The sequence below is a fragment of the Vulpes lagopus genome, chromosome 2, assembly GCF_018345385.1.
Source record: "Vulpes lagopus strain Blue_001 chromosome 2, ASM1834538v1, whole genome shotgun sequence".
In the NCBI taxonomy this organism is placed as follows: domain Eukaryota; kingdom Metazoa; phylum Chordata; class Mammalia; order Carnivora; family Canidae; genus Vulpes; species Vulpes lagopus.
Genome location: NC_054825.1, coordinates 73,399,149 through 73,418,611, shown reverse-complemented (window position 1 = coordinate 73,418,611; position 19,463 = coordinate 73,399,149). Strand labels below are relative to the sequence as shown.

General features: G+C 39.0%; 1 protein-coding gene across 1 annotated transcript in view; it reads left to right on the top strand.

The window, feature by feature from the left end:
• RTF1 (RTF1 homolog, Paf1/RNA polymerase II complex component) overlaps positions 1 to 19,463 on the top strand; it is a 55,730-nt gene that overhangs the window by 25,663 nt on the left and 10,604 nt on the right. The window contains exons 3-6 of the mRNA XM_041745277.1: positions 3,531 to 3,678; positions 4,684 to 4,888; positions 12,423 to 12,537; positions 13,234 to 13,345. Coding sequence (XP_041601211.1) covers positions 3,531 to 3,678; positions 4,684 to 4,888; positions 12,423 to 12,537; positions 13,234 to 13,345 — 580 coding nt within the window. The remainder of the gene's footprint in view (positions 1 to 3,530; positions 3,679 to 4,683; positions 4,889 to 12,422; positions 12,538 to 13,233; positions 13,346 to 19,463) is intronic.

Below are 19,463 nucleotides of genomic sequence, written 5' to 3'. Positions count from 1 at the left end.
ATTTTAGAGCACAAGCCAGGGAAGGGGTAGAGGGAGAGAGAGAGAGAGAGAATCTCTAGTAGACTCCTCACTGAGCAAGGAGCCGATTGGTGCCCACTGTAGGGCTCAATCTCACAACCCTGAGATGATGACATGAGACCAAATCAAGTCAGTCCCTTAACTGACTGAGCCACCCATGTGTCCCAAGAATTTAGTATTTTTTAAAGTAAAGTCACATACATTATTATAATTCCCCCAAAACCCTGTCACATATAAGTGAAGCTGGTTGTTTACCAGGGGCGTGACAGACTCTCTTGAGTCCGGGTCATGGAAGATGAGGTCACTTGATTGTCTCATTTCTTTTGAGATTGTTGGAAGGAAAAAAATGAGAATCCATTCCCACACTCAGATTTAACCAGGAAAACCCTTTTTAAGTCAAAACATTTTATTTTCTTCTATTTTTACTGTTATCATTCCTCCTTTTACCCCAAGGGATAAACATCATAGACTACACATGAGTGATAGTTGCTAAGCTCAGGCAGTGGCAGATTGAAGCAGATAGAAGATAGAAGGATAAAGTGCTTCCTGACACCTCCTGAATTCAAATCACTTGTGGGACTTGATTTGATATTTGTCTTTTTTGCTCTTGTGAACACAGTTTTTCTTCTACGGAGTTCAGAATTGGCTCTGTTGCACATGATAAACATAAATCTGTAGACAGAAATAGACCTAGCCACTCTTAACACACATGTGACACTGGTAGCTTGACCTTTACCCTCTTGGCCTCTTCACATTCCCATTGGTAGAAGTACAAAGAGCCAAGAAGACACCTGTTTGGAAGAGGTTTAATAACCAGCCAATACATATTGACTCCTTATTATGTTTGTAGTTGTGCTGTTTCTTATAACCAAAGCCATGCAAAAGGTGTTTTATACATTATTGCCTGTGGAAATAGGTGTATTGTCAGCACAGGAAGTTGATACATTTTAGCTCAGTTGACTAAGAAATTGAACCTTTTGGCCTCTTTTGGATTTTTTCAAACTAACCTAAAAATTACCTTCCTTGAGTGATTAAAGTTTGATATGTTGAAAAGTAGGCTTTAGAGGAGAAGCATTGGGATTCCTAAATAATGATCTAGGTGTTGAAATGTTTGAGAGGTAAATTCACTTATTTTTTTTTTATTTTTTTATTTTTTATTTTTTTTTTTTTGGTAAATTCACTTATAAAAAAAAAAGTTACTGTTCACTCATTTAATATATCATTCTAGAACATGTGACCTTTTTTTTTTCTTTTTTCCCCACTTTTCCCTTCTTCCTGACTCTTAAGTACAAAAATAAGTGGCAATTAAAATAACCAAGGGTTCGGGCAGCCCAGGTAGCTCAGCGGTTTAGCACCGCCTTTGGCCCAGGGCGTGATCCTGGAGACCTGGGATCAGGTCCCGCATCGGGCTCCCTGCATGGAGCCTGCTTCTCTCTCTGCCTGTGTCTGCGCATCTCTCTCTCTCTCTCTCTCATGAATAAATATATAAAATCTTTTAAAAAAACACACACACACACATAGGAAAAATAACTAAGGGTGCCTGGGTGGCTTAGTCAGTTAAGGGGTTAAGTGTCTGCCTTGGGCTCAGGTCAGGATCCCCAGGGTCCTGGAATGGATCTCAGCAGGGAGTCTGCTTATCTCCCTTCTCTCTGTCCCTTCTGCTCACACATGCACACGCTGTGCATTCTCTCTTTCTCTCTCTCAAATAAATAAATCTTTTTAAAAAATAAAGTAAATTTAAAAAAATAAAGTAAATTAAAATGTGAAAAGGACTTTAATCCTTTGATTTTTCAATATTTTATTCTGGCAGACTCTTAAGGGCTCTTAAGAATAGCTCATAAGGAACATTTCTAAGATGAAAACCCTGCCAGAGCTATTCCTCTACCACCCTCAAAACCCTCCAAAACAAATTTACTTCTGATCTTGACTATTGAGGTAGGAAATTAATTTATGATCACATTATGCAAGAAGCAAAGACTTTGTATTTTGGTTAAATAGTAGATGTAGAAAGTTTCTGTTAATACCAGATCTATAATTCAATGTGATGCTGAAAAAATGAAGATGATTTTTTTGTAGTACATAAAATAAAGCTCCCAAGTAAGGTATGTAATAAAGCTCCCAAGTAACGTATGTAATGTATTTTTCACCTAAAATCAAGTAATGTATTTTTCACCTAAAATCATCCTCCTAAAATTGATGAGTTAAAATATCAAAGGAGGTGTGGTTCAAATAACCAAATAGAATTTTTTTTTTTTAACCAAATAGAATTTAACAGCCTTTTTTTTTCCCCCCAAAGATTTGTTTATTTATTTGAGGAGGAGGAGGAGGGGCAGAAGAAGAGGGGGAGAGAGTCTTAAGCAGACTCCGTGTTGAGTGTGGAGCACAACACTGGGCTTGATCTCACGACCCTGAGATTGTGACCAGAACCGAAACCAAGAGTCAGATACTGCCCCATGCAGATACTGCCCATGCAGGCACCCCATTATAACCAAATAATTTTTGTGAATTTTTAAAACGATCATATATAGTCTTTCATTTTTATAATTAAAGTGCTTGATAAAGACAATGTTACTGGCCTTGAGGTGACTGTGTATTGCCCGCCTGTTATTTGTTAACCCAAATTGCAAGCTCCTTATGTTTAGACATAGTATCTCCTGTTCATGATCCAATTTAAACATTACATTGTAGTGTTAAATATGCAGGTTAAAAAAAGAAAGAGGGCAGCCCGGGTGGCTTAGCGGTTTGGTGCCACCTTAGGCCCAGGGTGTGACCCTGGAGACCCAGGATTGAGTCCCACGTTGGGCTCCCTGCGTGGAGCCTGCTTCTCCCTCTGCCTGTGTCTGTGCCTCTCTCTTTCTCTCTCTCTGTGTCCCTCATGAATAAATAAATAAAATCTTGAAGAAAAAAAAAAAGAGAGATACATGTGTATATCTGTTTAATAATCTTGTTTACACTCTGCTTCCATGCAGTTGGTACCAGTGCTACTACCATCCATGCCAGGAATTGACCTTCATCCTTCTCCCCCTATGCTTTCTGCAGTTTTCTCCTGCTACCAAGCTTTATTCCCTGCCTTCCTGGGACCCACCCCAAAAGTAAACTGTCTTCTGTGTGATGAAACCCAGATATACCAACCTCTAGCAATTACTGCCCTCTCTGCCCCAGGAAACATTAGAAACTGTGTTCTGTACCAACTGAGTTAATTAGCTCAGTTGATTTGCCATAAGGTTCATATGTTTTTCCATTGTAATGAAAAGTACATTATTTAAATTTTATGTTGATTATATACATTATCTATTTACTGTCTCTAAGAAATTACAAACTGAAAGTTAGGAAGTTTTAACCAAGGTTTCAAAAATCCATATCTTTCATCATATAAAGTATTTTTGTTTTGGTTTGAAAGCAGTAAAGACTCATAATCATTTTGATGAATATCAGAGACTCAACTCTTGACTTTTCCAGCTTTTCCCAATAAAGTCCCTGTTTCAGTTTTCTTTTTTCTTTTCTCCTTGTAGTGGACATTTGGGAGCAATAAAAATAAGAAGAAAGGAAAGGCCAGAAAAATAGAGAAGAAAGGAACCATGAAGAAACAAGCCAACAAAACTGCCTCCTCAGGCAGTTCGGATAAAGACAGTTCTGCTGAGAGCTCAGCCCCTGAGGAAGGTGAGCCCAGTGGCCCAGACCTGGGGTGAACTCCCATTCTTGTCAGGTTGAAGCTACAGAGTCAGAGATGGTGGTGAGGTGGGCATGAGCCTGAATTACAGCATGGCTTCCATCTTTATTGCAGTGGTCCATAACCTTTTCAGTGGTCATAGGTCCTTTGAGAATCTAAATGAAGCAAGAAAAATATATAATTCCAAAGGGCTAGTGAGGCCTCTGGAGCCCATCCATGAAGAGTCCCTGCATTAAAACCTCAACTCACTTTACCCTTTCTCTTGGTTACTTATGCATGGTCTGGCTGAGGAGGAAAATCCTCGAAACAGATACACAACTCAGTAAAAAAAAATATATATATATATATATTCTTACTTTGAAATCAGCTCCAGAATTTTTGCTAACACTAGGATAAAATTGAACTTGTTCCAGGACTAGAATGATAAACTTAACATTTCTTTTAAGAAATAACATTTATGTACAAACTGGCCTTTATAGAATTGGCCAAACCTGGTTTTAAGCACATGTCTGTGAATGTTAGCTCAAACTGAATCAAGCAGAGTTCTTACTAAATTGCTAGTTTAACTTAATACTCATTTGTAATGTATACTGCCTTTTCCATTACCCTTTATCCTGTAAGGATCCAGTTTCCTTGAGAATTCACCAGTCGTTGTAATGACTCATTAAAACATTGAATTTTTTAAATGTCAACTAATAAGTATACAAGAAATGATTGAAAATCACCATTTTTTAACCATTATGGTAATAATTAATTTACTTAACAATGAGTCTTAGGAGTGCCTCGATGGCTCATTTGGTTGAGCATCTGATTCTTGATCTCAGCTCAGATCTTGATCTCAGGGTTGTGAGTTCAGGCCCTGCATTGGGCATAGAGCTTAGTTTAATAAGGTGGGGGAGGGGCATAGGGGTAATGATTATCAACCCTGTAGGGTCATCTCTATGGCCTCAGTCTTCTGTAGCATAGCCTAATCTTGTGTTTGGGCCTTGTTGTAGGTGAAGTATCAGATTCTGACAGCAACAGCTCCTCCTCCAGTTCAGATTCAGATTCTTCCTCAGAAGATGAAGAATTCCATGATGGCTATGGAGAAGACCTCATGGGTGATGAGGAAGACAGGGCCCGTCTGGAGCAGATGACAGAGAAAGAAAGAGAGCAAGAACTGTTCAACCGCATAGAAAAGAGGGAGGTGTTGAAAAAAAGGTAAGGTTGTAATTCCTTAATAAAATTCACATTTGGAGCCCTGTCTTCCCAGAATTCAAAACCTAGAACTTCTAATAGTTTCTGAGGTATCTGACTATACTTCCAGCATGGTGGTTTGTTTTATTTTTTTAACTCAAATGTTAAATTGCCTTTTAAAAAAAGGGGTGAGGGGCATCCCTGGGTGGCTCAGCGGTCTAGCGCCACCTTCAGCCCAGGGCATGATCCTGGAGACTGGGGATCGAGTCCCACATCAGGCCCCCTGCATGGAGCCTGCTTCTCCCTCTGCCTGTGTCTCTGCCTTTCTGTCTCTCTCTGTCTCTGTCTGTCTCTCTCTCTCCCTCTCTCTGTCTCTCATGAATAAATAATAAAATAAAATCTTTAAAAAAAATTTATTTATTTATTTGAGAGAGAGAGAGAGAGAGCACATAAGTGAAGCAGAGGGAGAGGGAGAAGCAGACTCTGCTGCTGAGCAGGGAGCCCAACATAAGGCTCAATCCCAGGATCCAGGGATCATGACCCAAACCAAAGGCAGATGCTCAACCAACTGAGCCACCCAGGTGCCCCTTAAATTGTCTTTTTTTTTTTTTTTTAAGATTTTATTTATTCATGAGAATACACACACACACACACACACACACACACACACACACAGAGGCAGAGACACAGGCAGAGGGAGAAGCAGGCTCCATGCAGGGAGCCCAACATGGGACTCGATCCCGGGTCTCCAGGATTACGCCTGGGCCAAAGGCGGCGCTAAACCGCTGAGCCACCTGGGCTGCCCTTAAATTGTCTTTTTTTTTTTTTTTTTTAAAGATTTATTTATTTACTCATGAGAGACACACTCTGAGAGAGAGAGAGAGAGAGAAAGACAAAGACACAGGCAGAGGGAGAAGCAGGCTCCTAACAGAGAGTCCGATGCGGGATTCGATCCCGAATCTCAGGATCATGACCTGAGCTGAAGGCAGGCGCCCAGCGGCTGCGCCACCCAGGCATCCCCTTAAATTGTCTTTTGATAGTCAAAATCTACTTCAGTATTTCCTGAATTACTTTTGCCATATTTAAATGGCCAAAATTTTTCCTTATAACAGAATTTCAGAGTAAAAATAAATATATTTTCTGTTTCTAGAAATAGGAGTCCTCAGAACTAGGAGCCTTTTCTACCTACCTAATATCATGAAAGAAAAATAGAATTTTCTCTGACTGCAGTTAGTTGCATTTCATCTGGGGAACCTGTTTGTTCCTTTTGGAGACCATATTAAGTATGTAGTAAGTTACCCTGGACAAGAATATTTAGCTTTCAGTCAGCAGCAACTAGTAAACATTTGTTTTGATTATAAATACTTTTAAGGTTACCTGTGTTGGAACAAACAGGACTGAAGAAACTGTGCTGGTGTTGCCCGGTGGTTAGAGATGGCTTAAAATTTGTATTTCTGGACTGTGGTGAGCTAATGAGATTCTTGTATAAGGCCAGTAGGGCCCTATGATAAAATCCCAGAGTAGCTAGAGAATAATGGGTGGCTCATATCAGACTTGGATTTTATTGTTTTCACCTCATACTAATGAGACAGTTGGCTGAGTCAGTGCCTTTCTTCAATGACTAGAGAAATGTTTACAGGGATGATAACTTAAAACAGAAGTTCAGAGCCATTCCCAGAAAATTGATACTTTTTTGTAGTTCATTTGTTTAGCTGTAAGGCAGCACATTACAGTAATTCAGAAACTTTTTCCTATTCACTTAATAAAAGTCTTTATAGGAGCTCCTAGGTGGCTCAGTCAGTTAAGCATGGACTCTTGAGCTCAGTTTGGGTCTTGATCTCAGAGTGTTGAGTTCAAGCCCTGTATTGGGCTCTTTACTGGGTGTGGAGCCAATCAATCAATAAATAAAACATCTTTATATGGATCTCTTTTAATAATTTTATTGAGATACATTTTGTATACAATAATCCACCTGTTTAAAGTGTACAATTCAGTGGCCATTATATATTCACAAAGCTGTTTCTCACAATTTCAAAACATTTTTATCACCCTGGAAAGAAATCCTGTATCACTACTAGTCATTTCTCTCTTTCCTCTCAAGCCTCCCAGCCCTAGACAACCACTAATCTAGTTTCTGTCCCTACAGATTTGCCTATTTCTGGACATCTTGTGTAAATGGAATCATACAACATGTAGTCTTTTGTGTTTGGCTTCTTTCACTTGGCATATTATTTGAAGTTCATCCACATAGCATATCAGTACTTCGTTCCTTTTTATGGCTCAATAATATTTCTTTGTATATACCACATTTTGTTTATCCATTCATCTGTTGATTGACATTTGGGTTGTTTCCACCTTTTGCTACTGTGTATATTGCTACTATGAACATTCATATACAAATATGTGTTTGAGTATCTATTTTCAGTTCCTTTGGATATAGATCTAAGAGTGGAATTGCTGGGTCATTTGATAATTTTATGTTTAATTTTTTGAGAAACCATCAAACTGTCAGTCACAGCAGCTGCATGATTTGCTTATCTACCAGCAGTATAGATATCTCCACATCCTTGCCAACACCTCTTATTTTCCCCTCATTTTGATGATATCTACCCTGGTTATGTAAAGTAGTATTTCATTGTGGTCTTTATTTTTATTTTCCTATTGCTAATGATGATAAGCATCTTATATCTTTGTTGGCCATTTATCTATCTTTGAAGAAACGTCTGTTCAAGTCCTTAACCCATTTCTTAACTGGGTTTTTTCTGCTGTTGTGTGGTAAGAGTTCTTTGTATAGTCTCCTTTTTTTTTTTTTTTTTTTTTTGAAGATTTTATTTATTTATTCATGAGAAAGAGAGAGAGCCAGAGATACAGGCAGAGGGAGAAGCAGGCTCCATGCTGGGAGCCCATCATGGGACTCGATCCTGGGACTCCAGGATCACGCCCTGGGCTGCAGGCAGCACTAAACTGCTGAGCCACCCAGGCTGTCCTATAGTCTGCTTATCAGACCCTTATATAAATGACTTACAAATATTTTCTCCAGTTCTGTGGGTTGTATTTTTTTCACTCTCCTGCTATTGTTTGGTACACAAAAACATTTAATTTTGATGAAGTACAATTTATTTTTTTCCTTTCTTGTTGAAACTTTTATTTTTTTTATTTTTTATTTATTTATTTTTTTTATTTATGATAGTCACAGAGAGAGAGAGAGAGAGAGAGAGAGGCAGAGACACAGGCGGAGGGAGAAGCAGGCTCCATGCACCAGGAGCCTGATGTGGGATTCGATCCCGGGTCTCCAGGATCGCGCCCTGGGCCAAAGGCAGGCGCCAAACCGCTGCGCCACCCAGGGATCCCCTTGTTGAAACTTTTAATGTCATATCTAAGAATATTGCCAAATTCAAAGTCATGAAGATTTACCCCTATGTTTTCTTGTGAGAGTCTTATAGTTTTAGACCACTGGTCTATTTTGAGATCATTTCCATTTATCTCTATGTCTGTCTTACACAGTTTTATTAACAGTAGTTTTGTAGTCAGTTCTTGGAAAGTGCAAGTCCTCCAGTTTTTTTTTTCAAGATTGTTTTGGCTATATGGGGCCTGTTACATTTCCATATGAATTGTAGTATCAGCTTTCCCTGCAAAAGCAAAAGAAGCAGTTGGGATTTTTATAGAAATTGTGTTGAATCTGTGGATCAAATTTGGGAGCATTGCCACCTTAACAATATTAAGTCTTTCAATCTATGAACTATCTTTCTACTTATTTAGATACTCTTTAATATCTTTAAATACTGTTTTACAGTTTTGGGTGTAAAAGGCTAGCACCTGTAAATTTATTCCTAAATATTTTATTCTTTTCATACTATTACAAATTGATGTTTTCTTTGTTTCATTTTCAGATTGTTCATTGTAAGTATATAGAAATACAATTAATTGTTGTATATTGATCCTGTCCCCTCCAACCCTGGTGAGCTCATTTATTAGTTTTAATAGCTTTAGTAGATTCTTTCAGATTTTCTATATGTAGGGCAGTCTGGGTGGCTAAGTGGTTTAGCACCACCTTCTGCCCAGGGTGTGATCCTGGAGACTCTGGATCGAGTCCTACGTCGGGCTCCCTACGTGGAGCCTGCTTCTCCCTCTGCCTGTGTCTCTGCCTCCCTCTCTCTCTCTCTTTGTGTCTCATGAATAAATAAATAAAATCTTTAAAAATACATATTTTCTATACATAAGATCATGTGAGCTACAAAAAAAGATAAATTTTACTGGTTCCTTTCTATTTTTTAAAGGCATTCAGTGTGTCATCAAGTATTATGTTAGCTATGGTTTAATTTGTTTTGTTTTGTTTTTTAAAGATTTATTTATTTATTTATTTATTCATGATAGAGAGAGAGAGAGGCAGAAACACAGGCAGAGGAAGAAGCAGGCTCCATGCCAGTTGCCTGACGTGGGACTCAATCCGGGGTCTCCAGGATCGCGCCCTGGGCCAAAGGCGGGCGCCAAACCGCTGATCCACCCCGGGATCCCCCAGTTTTTTGAGAGTTTTTATCAAGATAGGTGTTGGATTTTGTCAAATGCTTGTTCTGGGTTTGTTGAGATAGTCACGATATTTTTGTACTTTATTAATAAAAGGTATATTACAGTGATTGACTTTCTTACATTGAGCCAATCTTGCATATCTGAGATAAATTCTATACTTATAGTATATCATGCTTTTTATAAGTTGCTGGATTTAATTTGCTGCTATTTTGCTGAGTTTTATGTCAGTATTCATGAGATATTGACCTATATTTTTCTTGTAATGTTATTGTCTGGTTTGGTATCAGGATAAAAATAGCCTCATAGAATGATTGAGAAGTGTTTCTTCTCTTTTTTGAAAGAATTTGGGAAGAATTGATGTTCTTTTTTGAATGTTTAGGAGAATTCTCCAGGGAAGCCATGTGGGCATAAGCTTTTCTTTTGGGGAAGTTTTAAAGTTACTATTTCAATGTCTTATTACAGGTCTATCTAGATTTTTCTCTTTTTTCTTGAGTCAGCTTTGGTGGTTTGTGGCTTTTTCTTTTTTTTTTTTTTTTTTTAAGATTTTATTTATTCATGAGAGACACAGAGGGAGAGAGGCACAGACACAGGCAGAGGGAGAAGCAGGCTCCATGAAGGGAGCCCGACATGGGAATTGATACCGGGACTCCAGGATCACACTCTGGGCTGAAGGCGGCACTAAACCGCTGAGCCACCTGGGCTGCCCGGTTTGTGGCTTTCTAGAGATTTTTCCCATTCTGTCCAAATTACCTAGTTTGTTGCCATATAGTTGTTCATAGTGTTCCCTTATGATATATTTTTTATTTCTGTAAGGTTGATAGTGATGTCTCTTCTTTCATACCTGATTTTAGTAATTTGAATGTTCTATCATTTTTTTCTTGGCCAATTTAGACAGAGGTTTGTCAATTTTGTTGATCTTTCTGAAGAAGCAACTTCTGGTTCCATTATGATTGTTTTCCTATTCCATGTTTTCATTAATTCCTGCTCTAATTTTTATTAATTCTTTTTTTTTCTTTTCTGCTTGCTTTACATTTAGTTTTCCACTCTGTTCAGGTAGAGTTAAAGTTACTGGTTTGAAATATTTTTTTTAAAATAAGCTCTGTGTCCCACATGGGATTCGAACTCACAATCCCAAGATCAAGAGTCCCATGCTCTACCAAACTCAACCAGCCGGTCAGCAACCCCTGTCTTCTTTTTTTTAATATAGGCATTTAGAGCTATATATTTCCTTCTTGGCACTGCCTTAACTACATCCTATAAGTTTTATTATGTTGTGTGTGTATTTTCAGTCCTCAAATTGTTTTCTAATTTCCCTTATGATTTTTTTTAATTTTTATTTATTTATGATAGTCACACACACAGAGAGAGAGAGAGAGAGAGAGAGAGAGAGAGAGAGAGGCAGAAACACAGGCAGAGGGAGAAGCAGGCTCCATGCACCGGGAGCCCAACATGGATTCAATCCCGGATCTCCAGGATCGCGCCCTGGGCCAAAGGCAGGCGCCAAACCGCTGCGCCACCCAGGGATCCCCCTCCCTTATGATATTTCTTTGACCCATTGGTTATTTAGGAATATGTTGTTACATGTGGTGGGTTGTTGTTGTTGTTTTAAAGATTTTATTTATTTATTCATGAGAAACAGAGAAGTAGAGACATAGAGGGAGAAGCAGGCTCCATGCAGGAAGCCCAATATGGGACTCAATCCCAGAACTCCAGGATCACACCCAGAGCCAAAGGCAGATGCTCAATTGCTGAGACACCCAGATGTCCCTAGATTGCATTTGTTGAAGAGAATAGTGTATTCACTACATATTTATTCATTATGTTTGCTGGTGTGGAGTTTGGGGAAGGGGGCAGGCATTTTTCCTCATGAAGAAAGATGGAGAGTGGTTTTTTTGTTGTTTTTATTTTTGTTTTAAGATTTTATTTTTAAGTAATCTCTACACCCAGTGTGGGGCTTGAACTCAGAACCTGGAGATCAGGAATTACATGCTTCACCAACTGAGCCAGCCAAGCATCCCAAGAGTGGTGTTTTTAAGATACAGTGTTTGTCCTGACCACCTTAAAAAGGTGACAGTGGGGCCACCTGGGTGGTGAAACTCTTGGTTTCGACTTAGGTTGTGATCTCAGGGTTGTGAGATTAAGACCCAAGTTGGGCTCCAACCTCGGTGTGGAGTCCACTTGGGATTCTCTCTCCCTCTGCCCCACTCCCCTGCTCTCTCTCTGTTTCTCTAAAGTAAATAAATCTCGGGACACCTGGGTGGCTCAGTGGTTAAGCGTCTGGCTTCAGTTCAGGGCGTGATACTAGAGTTCCGGTATCGAGTCCCACATCGGGCTCCCTGCATGGAGCCTGCTTTTCCCTCTGCCTGTGTCTCTGCCTCTCTCTCTCTGGTCTCTTATGAATAAATAAATAAAATCTTTAAAATAAATAAATCTTTTTAAAAAAATGTGACAGTGGCTGTCTGTGGTTTCATTCTGTATCTAATGGAACATCATTGCAGTTAATTCAGAAATCATCTATTTTCTTGTTATGTGAAGGTTGAAGAAGAGCTGTGTGTTAACCAACAGGATACACCAATATCCAGAATGTTTTCTCTCATTTTAAGTCTGTTCCAACTTAATGCTTTCAAGTATTTTTGATGTACTTATGTTCAATATTTTTAATATTTTTATAAGGTACATGGGAGTTTCAGGCAGCCCAGGTGGCTCAGCGGTTTAGCACTGCCTTTGGCCCAGGGTGTGATCCTGGAGACGCAGGATCAAGTCCCACGTCAGGCTCCCTGCATGGAGCCTACTTCTCCCTCTGCCTGTGTCTCTGCTTCTCTTTCTCTCTCTCTGTCTTGCATGAATAAATAAAGTAAATCTTAAAAAAAAAGGTACGTTGGAGTTTCTTGCAGGAAACCAAGATGTTTAACTCCTCCCCCTTACTTTTTTTTCCTCCCCCCTACTTACTTCCTTTATCCTATCTAATAGAAATTAGTTTTTGTAAATACTTCATTGCCACCTAAAAACCAAAAAAATATCTTTTAACCAGATTTGAAATCAGGAAAAAACTAAAAACAGCCAAAAAGAAAGAGAAGAAAGAAAAGAAGAAAAAGCAAGAAGAGGAGCAGGAAAAGAAAAAGCTGACACAGATTCAAGAATCTCAGGTAGGAAATTCAGTGATCCTTGTTATCAAAAAAAAAAATAAACCTCAATTTTGAGTGTGTGTGTTTATGTAAAAGATTTTATTTTTTTTAAAAAAAGATAGTTTTATATTAATCAACCTAGTTCAGTTAGTACAAGACATGCTGTCTTTATCTTGCAGGTTCATTAACCTCTGTTCATAGCATTTCACCATTAGCCAGGCTGTTTAATTCCTTAGAAATTCTTCACTCAAATCTGCTTTTAAAAAAAACAGCTCACTGGTGTGTGAGCATTCCTTAAGGGAAAGTTGATAAACATCCTGTCCCAGGTAGCCAGCTTGGTTGGTTATGAGGTTTATTCAGGTGTGTGTCATCCTGGACTCGGTCGTAAATGTAGCTGCAAAAATTAGTCATCTCTGCGTTCATCACACAAGGCTTGTTGAAAATATCAACAAATATTAGCCATGTCTAGGGTGTCCTTCCAGAAAGTGTTTATTCCTGTAATTCTTAGGTTTTCTGTTTATTAGGCAGGTAAGAGCAGGGGCTGGCTTTATGCTATCCTCTTTGTCCACTAGAGGATGCTCTCTTCCCTTAAACAAGTTTCCGGTTTTTGTACCCCACAAAGATTCACATTGGAAAACTGAATTGATTGTTAGGTATAGAGAATGTTGTCGTTGACAGTTAATGAAAAGAGCCATCCTACATATTTTTCCTTCCCAGGTAACATCCCACAACAAGGAACGGCGTTCCAAACGGGATGAGAAACTAGATAAGAAATCTCAAGCCATGGAGGAGCTAAAAGCAGAGCGAGAAAAACGGAAGAACAGAACAGGTCAGTGGGGAAAATGTAGTATCTACTTTGTGTCTGTGATTATAGGATTTGACTTTCTGATGCCCATTTATGTTTTCCCCCCTTTTATCAGCTTTTTTTTTTAAGCTCTTGATTATGGGAAGTTTCAAACACATACAGAGAATGGTATAATGAACCTCCATGAACCCATCATTGAGCCTCAACAATCAACTCATAACCAATCTTGTTAAATCTGTATTCCCCTCTTTGATCGGGTTATTTTGACATAAATTACAGTATCTTTGTATTTTAACCATAAATATTTCCATATTTGTCTTTAAAAGATAAGGACACTTGTTTTAAACATAACTACAATATTATTATCACATCTAAAAACTCATAACAGTAATTTTCCTAAGATTATCAGATATCTACTCAGTGTTCAAATTTCTCTAGTTGTTATGTAATTAAACTATGCTAATTTGGTTTTTGAATCAAGGTCTTAAAAATATCCACACGTTGTGATTTGTCAGTATGTCCCTGAAGTTACTTTATCTGTATAGGGTTTCTTATTGATCTCTTTTTCCCTCTTGCAGCTTATTTTGAAGAAAGTAGGTCATTCATCCTATAGTTTCTCAGATGCTGAGTGCATCCTATTGGAGATGTTGAATGTGTTTCTGTAGACTCTTGAATCTCCTGCAATTTGTCGGATGCTAGGTACATCCCATTGGAAGTGTTAAATGTGTTGCTGTAGTCTCTTGAATTTCTTATAATTTGTAGTTAGAACTAGAGAATTAAATTCGCTTTGTCTTCTGTTTTGGTTTTTGTTTGGAGGAGAAAGCTAAGTTGTAGATGATGGTATTACTTCCATCAGGAGACACATAATATCTGTGGCTCTCATTTTGTGATATTATTAGCTCTGTCACTTAGCTTTTACCACAATAATGTGAACTAAAAGACTGCTCCAGGGGCACCTGCGTGGCTCAGTTGTTGAACATCTGCCTTTGGTTCGGGGCATTATCCCAGGGTTCTAGGATTAAGTCCCACCACATCGGGCTTCCCACAGGGAGCCTTCTTCTCCCTCTGCCTATGTCTCTTCTTCTCTCTGCATCTCTCATGAATAAATGAATAAATAAATTCTTTAAAAAAAAAAAAAAAAAAAGACTGCTCCAAACTGAAATATTCACTTGTTCCTGCTCATACATCTGCTGTTCAGCAGAGGGTTGCCTCATATTCAAATTAGCTGGGATTGTCTCCAGGCTGCATATTGGGACCAGGTCTGTTACACCTATCACTCACCCTCCTCAGACCAGTATACCTAGGGCACATTCCTCTCATGGTGATGGCAGAATGTAATAGGGGCAAGCAGAACCATAAGATGCCTCTTGAGGCCCAGACTTGATATTGGCAGACACAGTGTCAGGTCTGTGCATATTCCATTGGCTAAAGCAAATCACGTGACAAGCCCATCATAAATAGCTGGGAAGACTACCAAGTCACATAGCAAAGGGTGTGGATACAGAGAAGGATGAAGAATTTGATAATAGTAATAAGTTCTATCCCAGCAGTCATTGATAATCATTACCTAGATCATTTAATGCATTATGAGTTGCAAAATGGTGATATTCTAATCTTTCTTCATTTATTATCCTGTCTACTTTTATAAAGAGAAACTTCTCATCAGCTATTAAGTTATCAGGTATACTTTGTATAGGAAAGGCAGAGTAAATGCTGGATTTTTTTTTCCTTTTATATACTAATTTTCAAAAGAATGAGTTAGTACCTTAGCTTCCAAAGGTGACCAGTGAGGTTTGTTTGCTGTGTGTGTGTGTGTGTGTGTGTGTGTGTGTTTTAAGATTTTATTTGTTTGAGAGCATGCGAGAGAGAAAGCACAAGTTGGACGGTAGGGAGAAGGAGACTCCTGCTGAGCAGGGAGCCTGACGTGGGGCTTGATCCCAGGACCCTGAGATCATGACCTGAGCTGAAGACAGACACTTAACTGAGCCACCCAGGCGCCTCTGTTCGCTTATCTTGAATATCTTTGTGAACTTAAGGATTTAAACATTCTTCTGTGTATTTTAATCCATTGCAGTTATTATTGACTCTCAGATTGTCCCATCTTCAATTACTGGTAGCCTAAGTCCTTTTGATGTGAGACTCCAGCAATCCTCAATAGCTTCCTTGCTTTCTGAACTTGGAATTAGCCATTTCTCTAAGGAGTCTTTTCATTGAAAACTGTTATTAAAGTCTAAACATAAGGAGGGCTCATGCTACTGTGTTGGCTATTAGTTCTAAGCCTTCCAGTACACAAAGCTAGGATTTTTTTTAAGGATAAATTTTATCCTTAGGAGCTTCATATTGATAAGTCCATTTCAGAATCAGAATGCAAATATTTTTGAGCTAAAACAAAGACAACATGCTGCTTACTTATTTAAAGTGTTTAAGGTGGGGATCCCTGGGTGGCTCAGCGGTTTAGTGCCTGCCTTTGGCCCCAGGGCATGACCTGGAGTCCCGGGATCCCTGTATGGGGCCTGCTTCTCCCTCCTCTTGTGTCTCTGCCTCTCTCTCTCTCTCTCTTTCTCTCTCTCTCTCTTTCTCTTGGTCTATCGCAAATCAATCAATCAATCAGTCTTTAAAAAAAATAAAGTGTATAAGGCAGTGGCTTTTAGTATATTCACAAAGCTGTGAGATAAAACAATAAATCTGGAATGTTGCATTAGTCCAGAAAGAAACTCATATCCCTTAGCCATCACCACCCCTCAGATCTCTCCTTCACCAGTCTTAGGCAACCTCTAATTGACTTTCTATCTCTATAGAATTGCCTGTTTGGACATTTCATATAATTGGAATCATATAATATGTAATCTTTTTTTCTTAGCATAATATTTCCTAGATTTATTCATGTTGCAACGTATATCAGTTCATTATTGGATATACATATTTTGTTTATCCATTCACCAGCTGATAAACATTTGGGTTGTTTCTACTTTTTGACCATTATAGATAATGCTGCTGTGAGCATTTGTGTATAAGTTGTTGGGTAGACATGTTTTCATTTCTCTTGAGTATTTACTTAGGAGTGAAATTGTTGAAGCATATGGTAGCTCTATGTTTGACCTTTTCAGAAACTGCCAGACTGTTTCAAAAGAGGCTTTACCATTTTGCATTCCCACCAGCAAAGTATAAAGTTCCACTTTTTCCACATCTTTACCAAGACTTACTGTCTTTCTGATTATAGCCATCTTAGTGAGTATGAAGTGGTATTTCATTATCGTTTTGATTTGTATTTTCCTAATGATTAGTAGTGTTGAGCCTCTTGTCATGTGCTTAGTGACAATTAGGGTATCTTTCTTTGGCGAAATGTCTCTTCAAGTCTTTTGCCCATTTTTTAATCAAATTCTTTGTTTTCTGTTGGGTTGTGAGTTCTTCAAATATTTTGAGTATTAATCCCTCATCAGATATGTGATTTGTAAATATTTTCTTCCGTTCTATAGATTCCTTTTCACATCTTGATAGTATCCTTTTGGTGCATAAAAGTTTTTAATTTTGATGAAGTGCAATTTACCTTAATTATTTTTCTTTTTTTGGGATGCATGGGTGGCTCAGCAGTTGAGCGTCTGCCTTTGGCTCAGGGCATGATCCCAGGTCTGGGGATCAAGTCCCGCATCAGGCTCCCTGTGAGCAGCCCCGCTTCTCCCTCTGTCTGTGTCTCTGCCTCTCTCTCTGTGTCTCTCATGAATAAATAATTAAAATCTATTTTTTTAAATATTTTTCTTTTTTTTGCTTCTGTTTTTGGTGTCACATCCAAGAAATCATTGCCAAATCAAGTGTCATGAAGCATTTCCACTATGTTTTCTTCTAAGAGTGTTAAATTTTAGGACGCCTGGCTGGCTCAGCGGTTTAGCGCCTTCCCTCGACCCAGTGTGTGATCCTGGAGATCAGGATCGAGTCCCGCATCGGGCTCCCTGCATGGAGCCTGCTTCTCCCTCTGCCTGTGTCTCTGCCTCTCTCTCTCTCTCTGTGTCTCTCATGAGTGAATAAATAAAACCTTTTAAAAAAAATAAGTCTTATATTTTTAGCTCTTACATTTAGGTCTTTGTTTTTTTAGTTTTGTTGGTTTGGTTTGGTTTTTAGAGAGGGAAGGTGGGGAAAGGCAGAGGGAAAGAGAAAATCCTTAGTTGGAGCCTGAGATCATGACCTGAACCAAAATCAAGAGTTGGACACTTAACCAACTGAGCCACCCGGGTACCCCACAGTTAGGTCTTTGATTCATAAATTAGAATAAGGGTCTAACTTTTTTTTTTCCCCACATGATATATCCAGTTTTCCTGGCACCACTTTTGAAAAGACTATCATTTTGCCCATTAGTGGTCTTGACACTCTTGCTGAAAATCATTTGACCATATATGCAAGGGTTTCTTTCTGGGCTTTCTGTTTCATCGATACATGTATCTATGTTTTGAATGACTATATTTTAAAGTCACTTGTTACAGTTCCTATTGTGTGATTGTGCCATTAGTTGAATACTTTATTTCATTTTTCTTGTGATATATAGAGGTGACTTTTTATATTATTTTGTTTCATGATTATATGAAATATGAGGTTCCAGGGGTGCCTGACTAGCTCAGTCAGGAGAGCATGCAACTCTTGATCTCAGGGTTGTGAGTTCAAGCCCCACATTGGGTATAGAGCTTACTTAAATATATATATTTAATAGACTGGACTACCTACACTACCTGTTTTTGTAAATAGAATTTTATTGGAAAGCAGCAGTGCCCTTTTGTTTCATAATTGTCTGTAGCTGCTTTTTATCTACAGCAAAATTGGGTAGTTGAAATGGTGACATCAAGCACAAGCCTAAAATATTTACTGACTGCCTCTCTAAGAAACATTTTCTAACTCAGGATATAATATATTGGCTCATTCTTTTTTTTAATAAAAATTTTATGTATGTATTTATTAGAGAAAGTGGGAGGGAGAAGGAGAAAGTATCTGAAGCAGACTCTCACTGAGCACAGAGCCCAACGCAGGGCTCTATCCCATAACTGTGAGATCGTGACCTGAGTCAAAAATCAAAACCAGGGATACCTGGTTGGATCAGTGGTTGAGCATCTGCCTTTAGCCCAGGTCATGATCCCAGGGTCCTGGGATCAAGTCCCACATAGGGCGCCCCACAAGAAGCCTGTTTCTCCCTCTGCCTGTGTCTCTGCCTCTCTCTGTGTGTCTCTCATGAATAAATAAATAAAATCTTTAAAAAAAAAAATCAAAATCGGGCAGCCCCGGTGGCACAGCAATTTAGCACTGCCTGCAGCCCAGGGCGTGATCCTGGAGACCCTGGATCGAGTCCCATGTCAGGCTCTCTGTATGATGCCTGCTTCTCCCTCTGCCTATGTCTCTGCCTCTCTGTGTGTGTGTGTGTCTCTATGAATAAATAAATAAAATCTTTAAAAAAAAATCAAAATCAGGAGTTGGACACTCAAGTGACTGCACCACCCAGGTGCCCCTCATTCCTTTTCTATAGCTGCAGAGTAGTCTGTTTGGTGGGTGTACTAGAGGTGATTCAGCCACTCCCCTGTGCAAACATTTGAGTTGTTTTCAGTCTCTGTTATTACAAATAGTACCTTAAATTGAAAATAAAGTTTTTCTCTGAGACCCTCTGAAGATAACACAAAATTTTTGTCCATCTTTCTTGCCTGTCTTCAGGCATCTTGAGTATAATAAAGAAAACTCTCAGTAGAGTTGTTGACCCTTTCTGCCCGCTTAGCAATAAACTTCCAGCCATTTTTTTTTAAAAGATTTTATTTATTTATTCATGAGAGACAGAGAGACAGAGAGAGGCACAGATACAGGCAGAAGCAGGCTCCATGCAGGGAGCCCGACATGGGACTTGATCCTGGGTCTTCAGGATCACACCCTTGGCTGAAGGCGGTGCTAAACCGCTGAGCCGCCCGGGCTGCCTGGCCCTTTATTTGGTATATTGAAGCTTGACTTTTTTTTTTTTTTTTAAGATTTTATTTATTTATTCATGAGAGACACACAGAGAGAGGCAGAGACACAGGCAGAGGGAGAAGTAGGCCCCATGCAGGGAGCCCGATGTGGGACTCGATCCTGGGACTCCAGGATCACTCCCTGGGCTGAAGGCAGGCGCCAAACCGCTGAG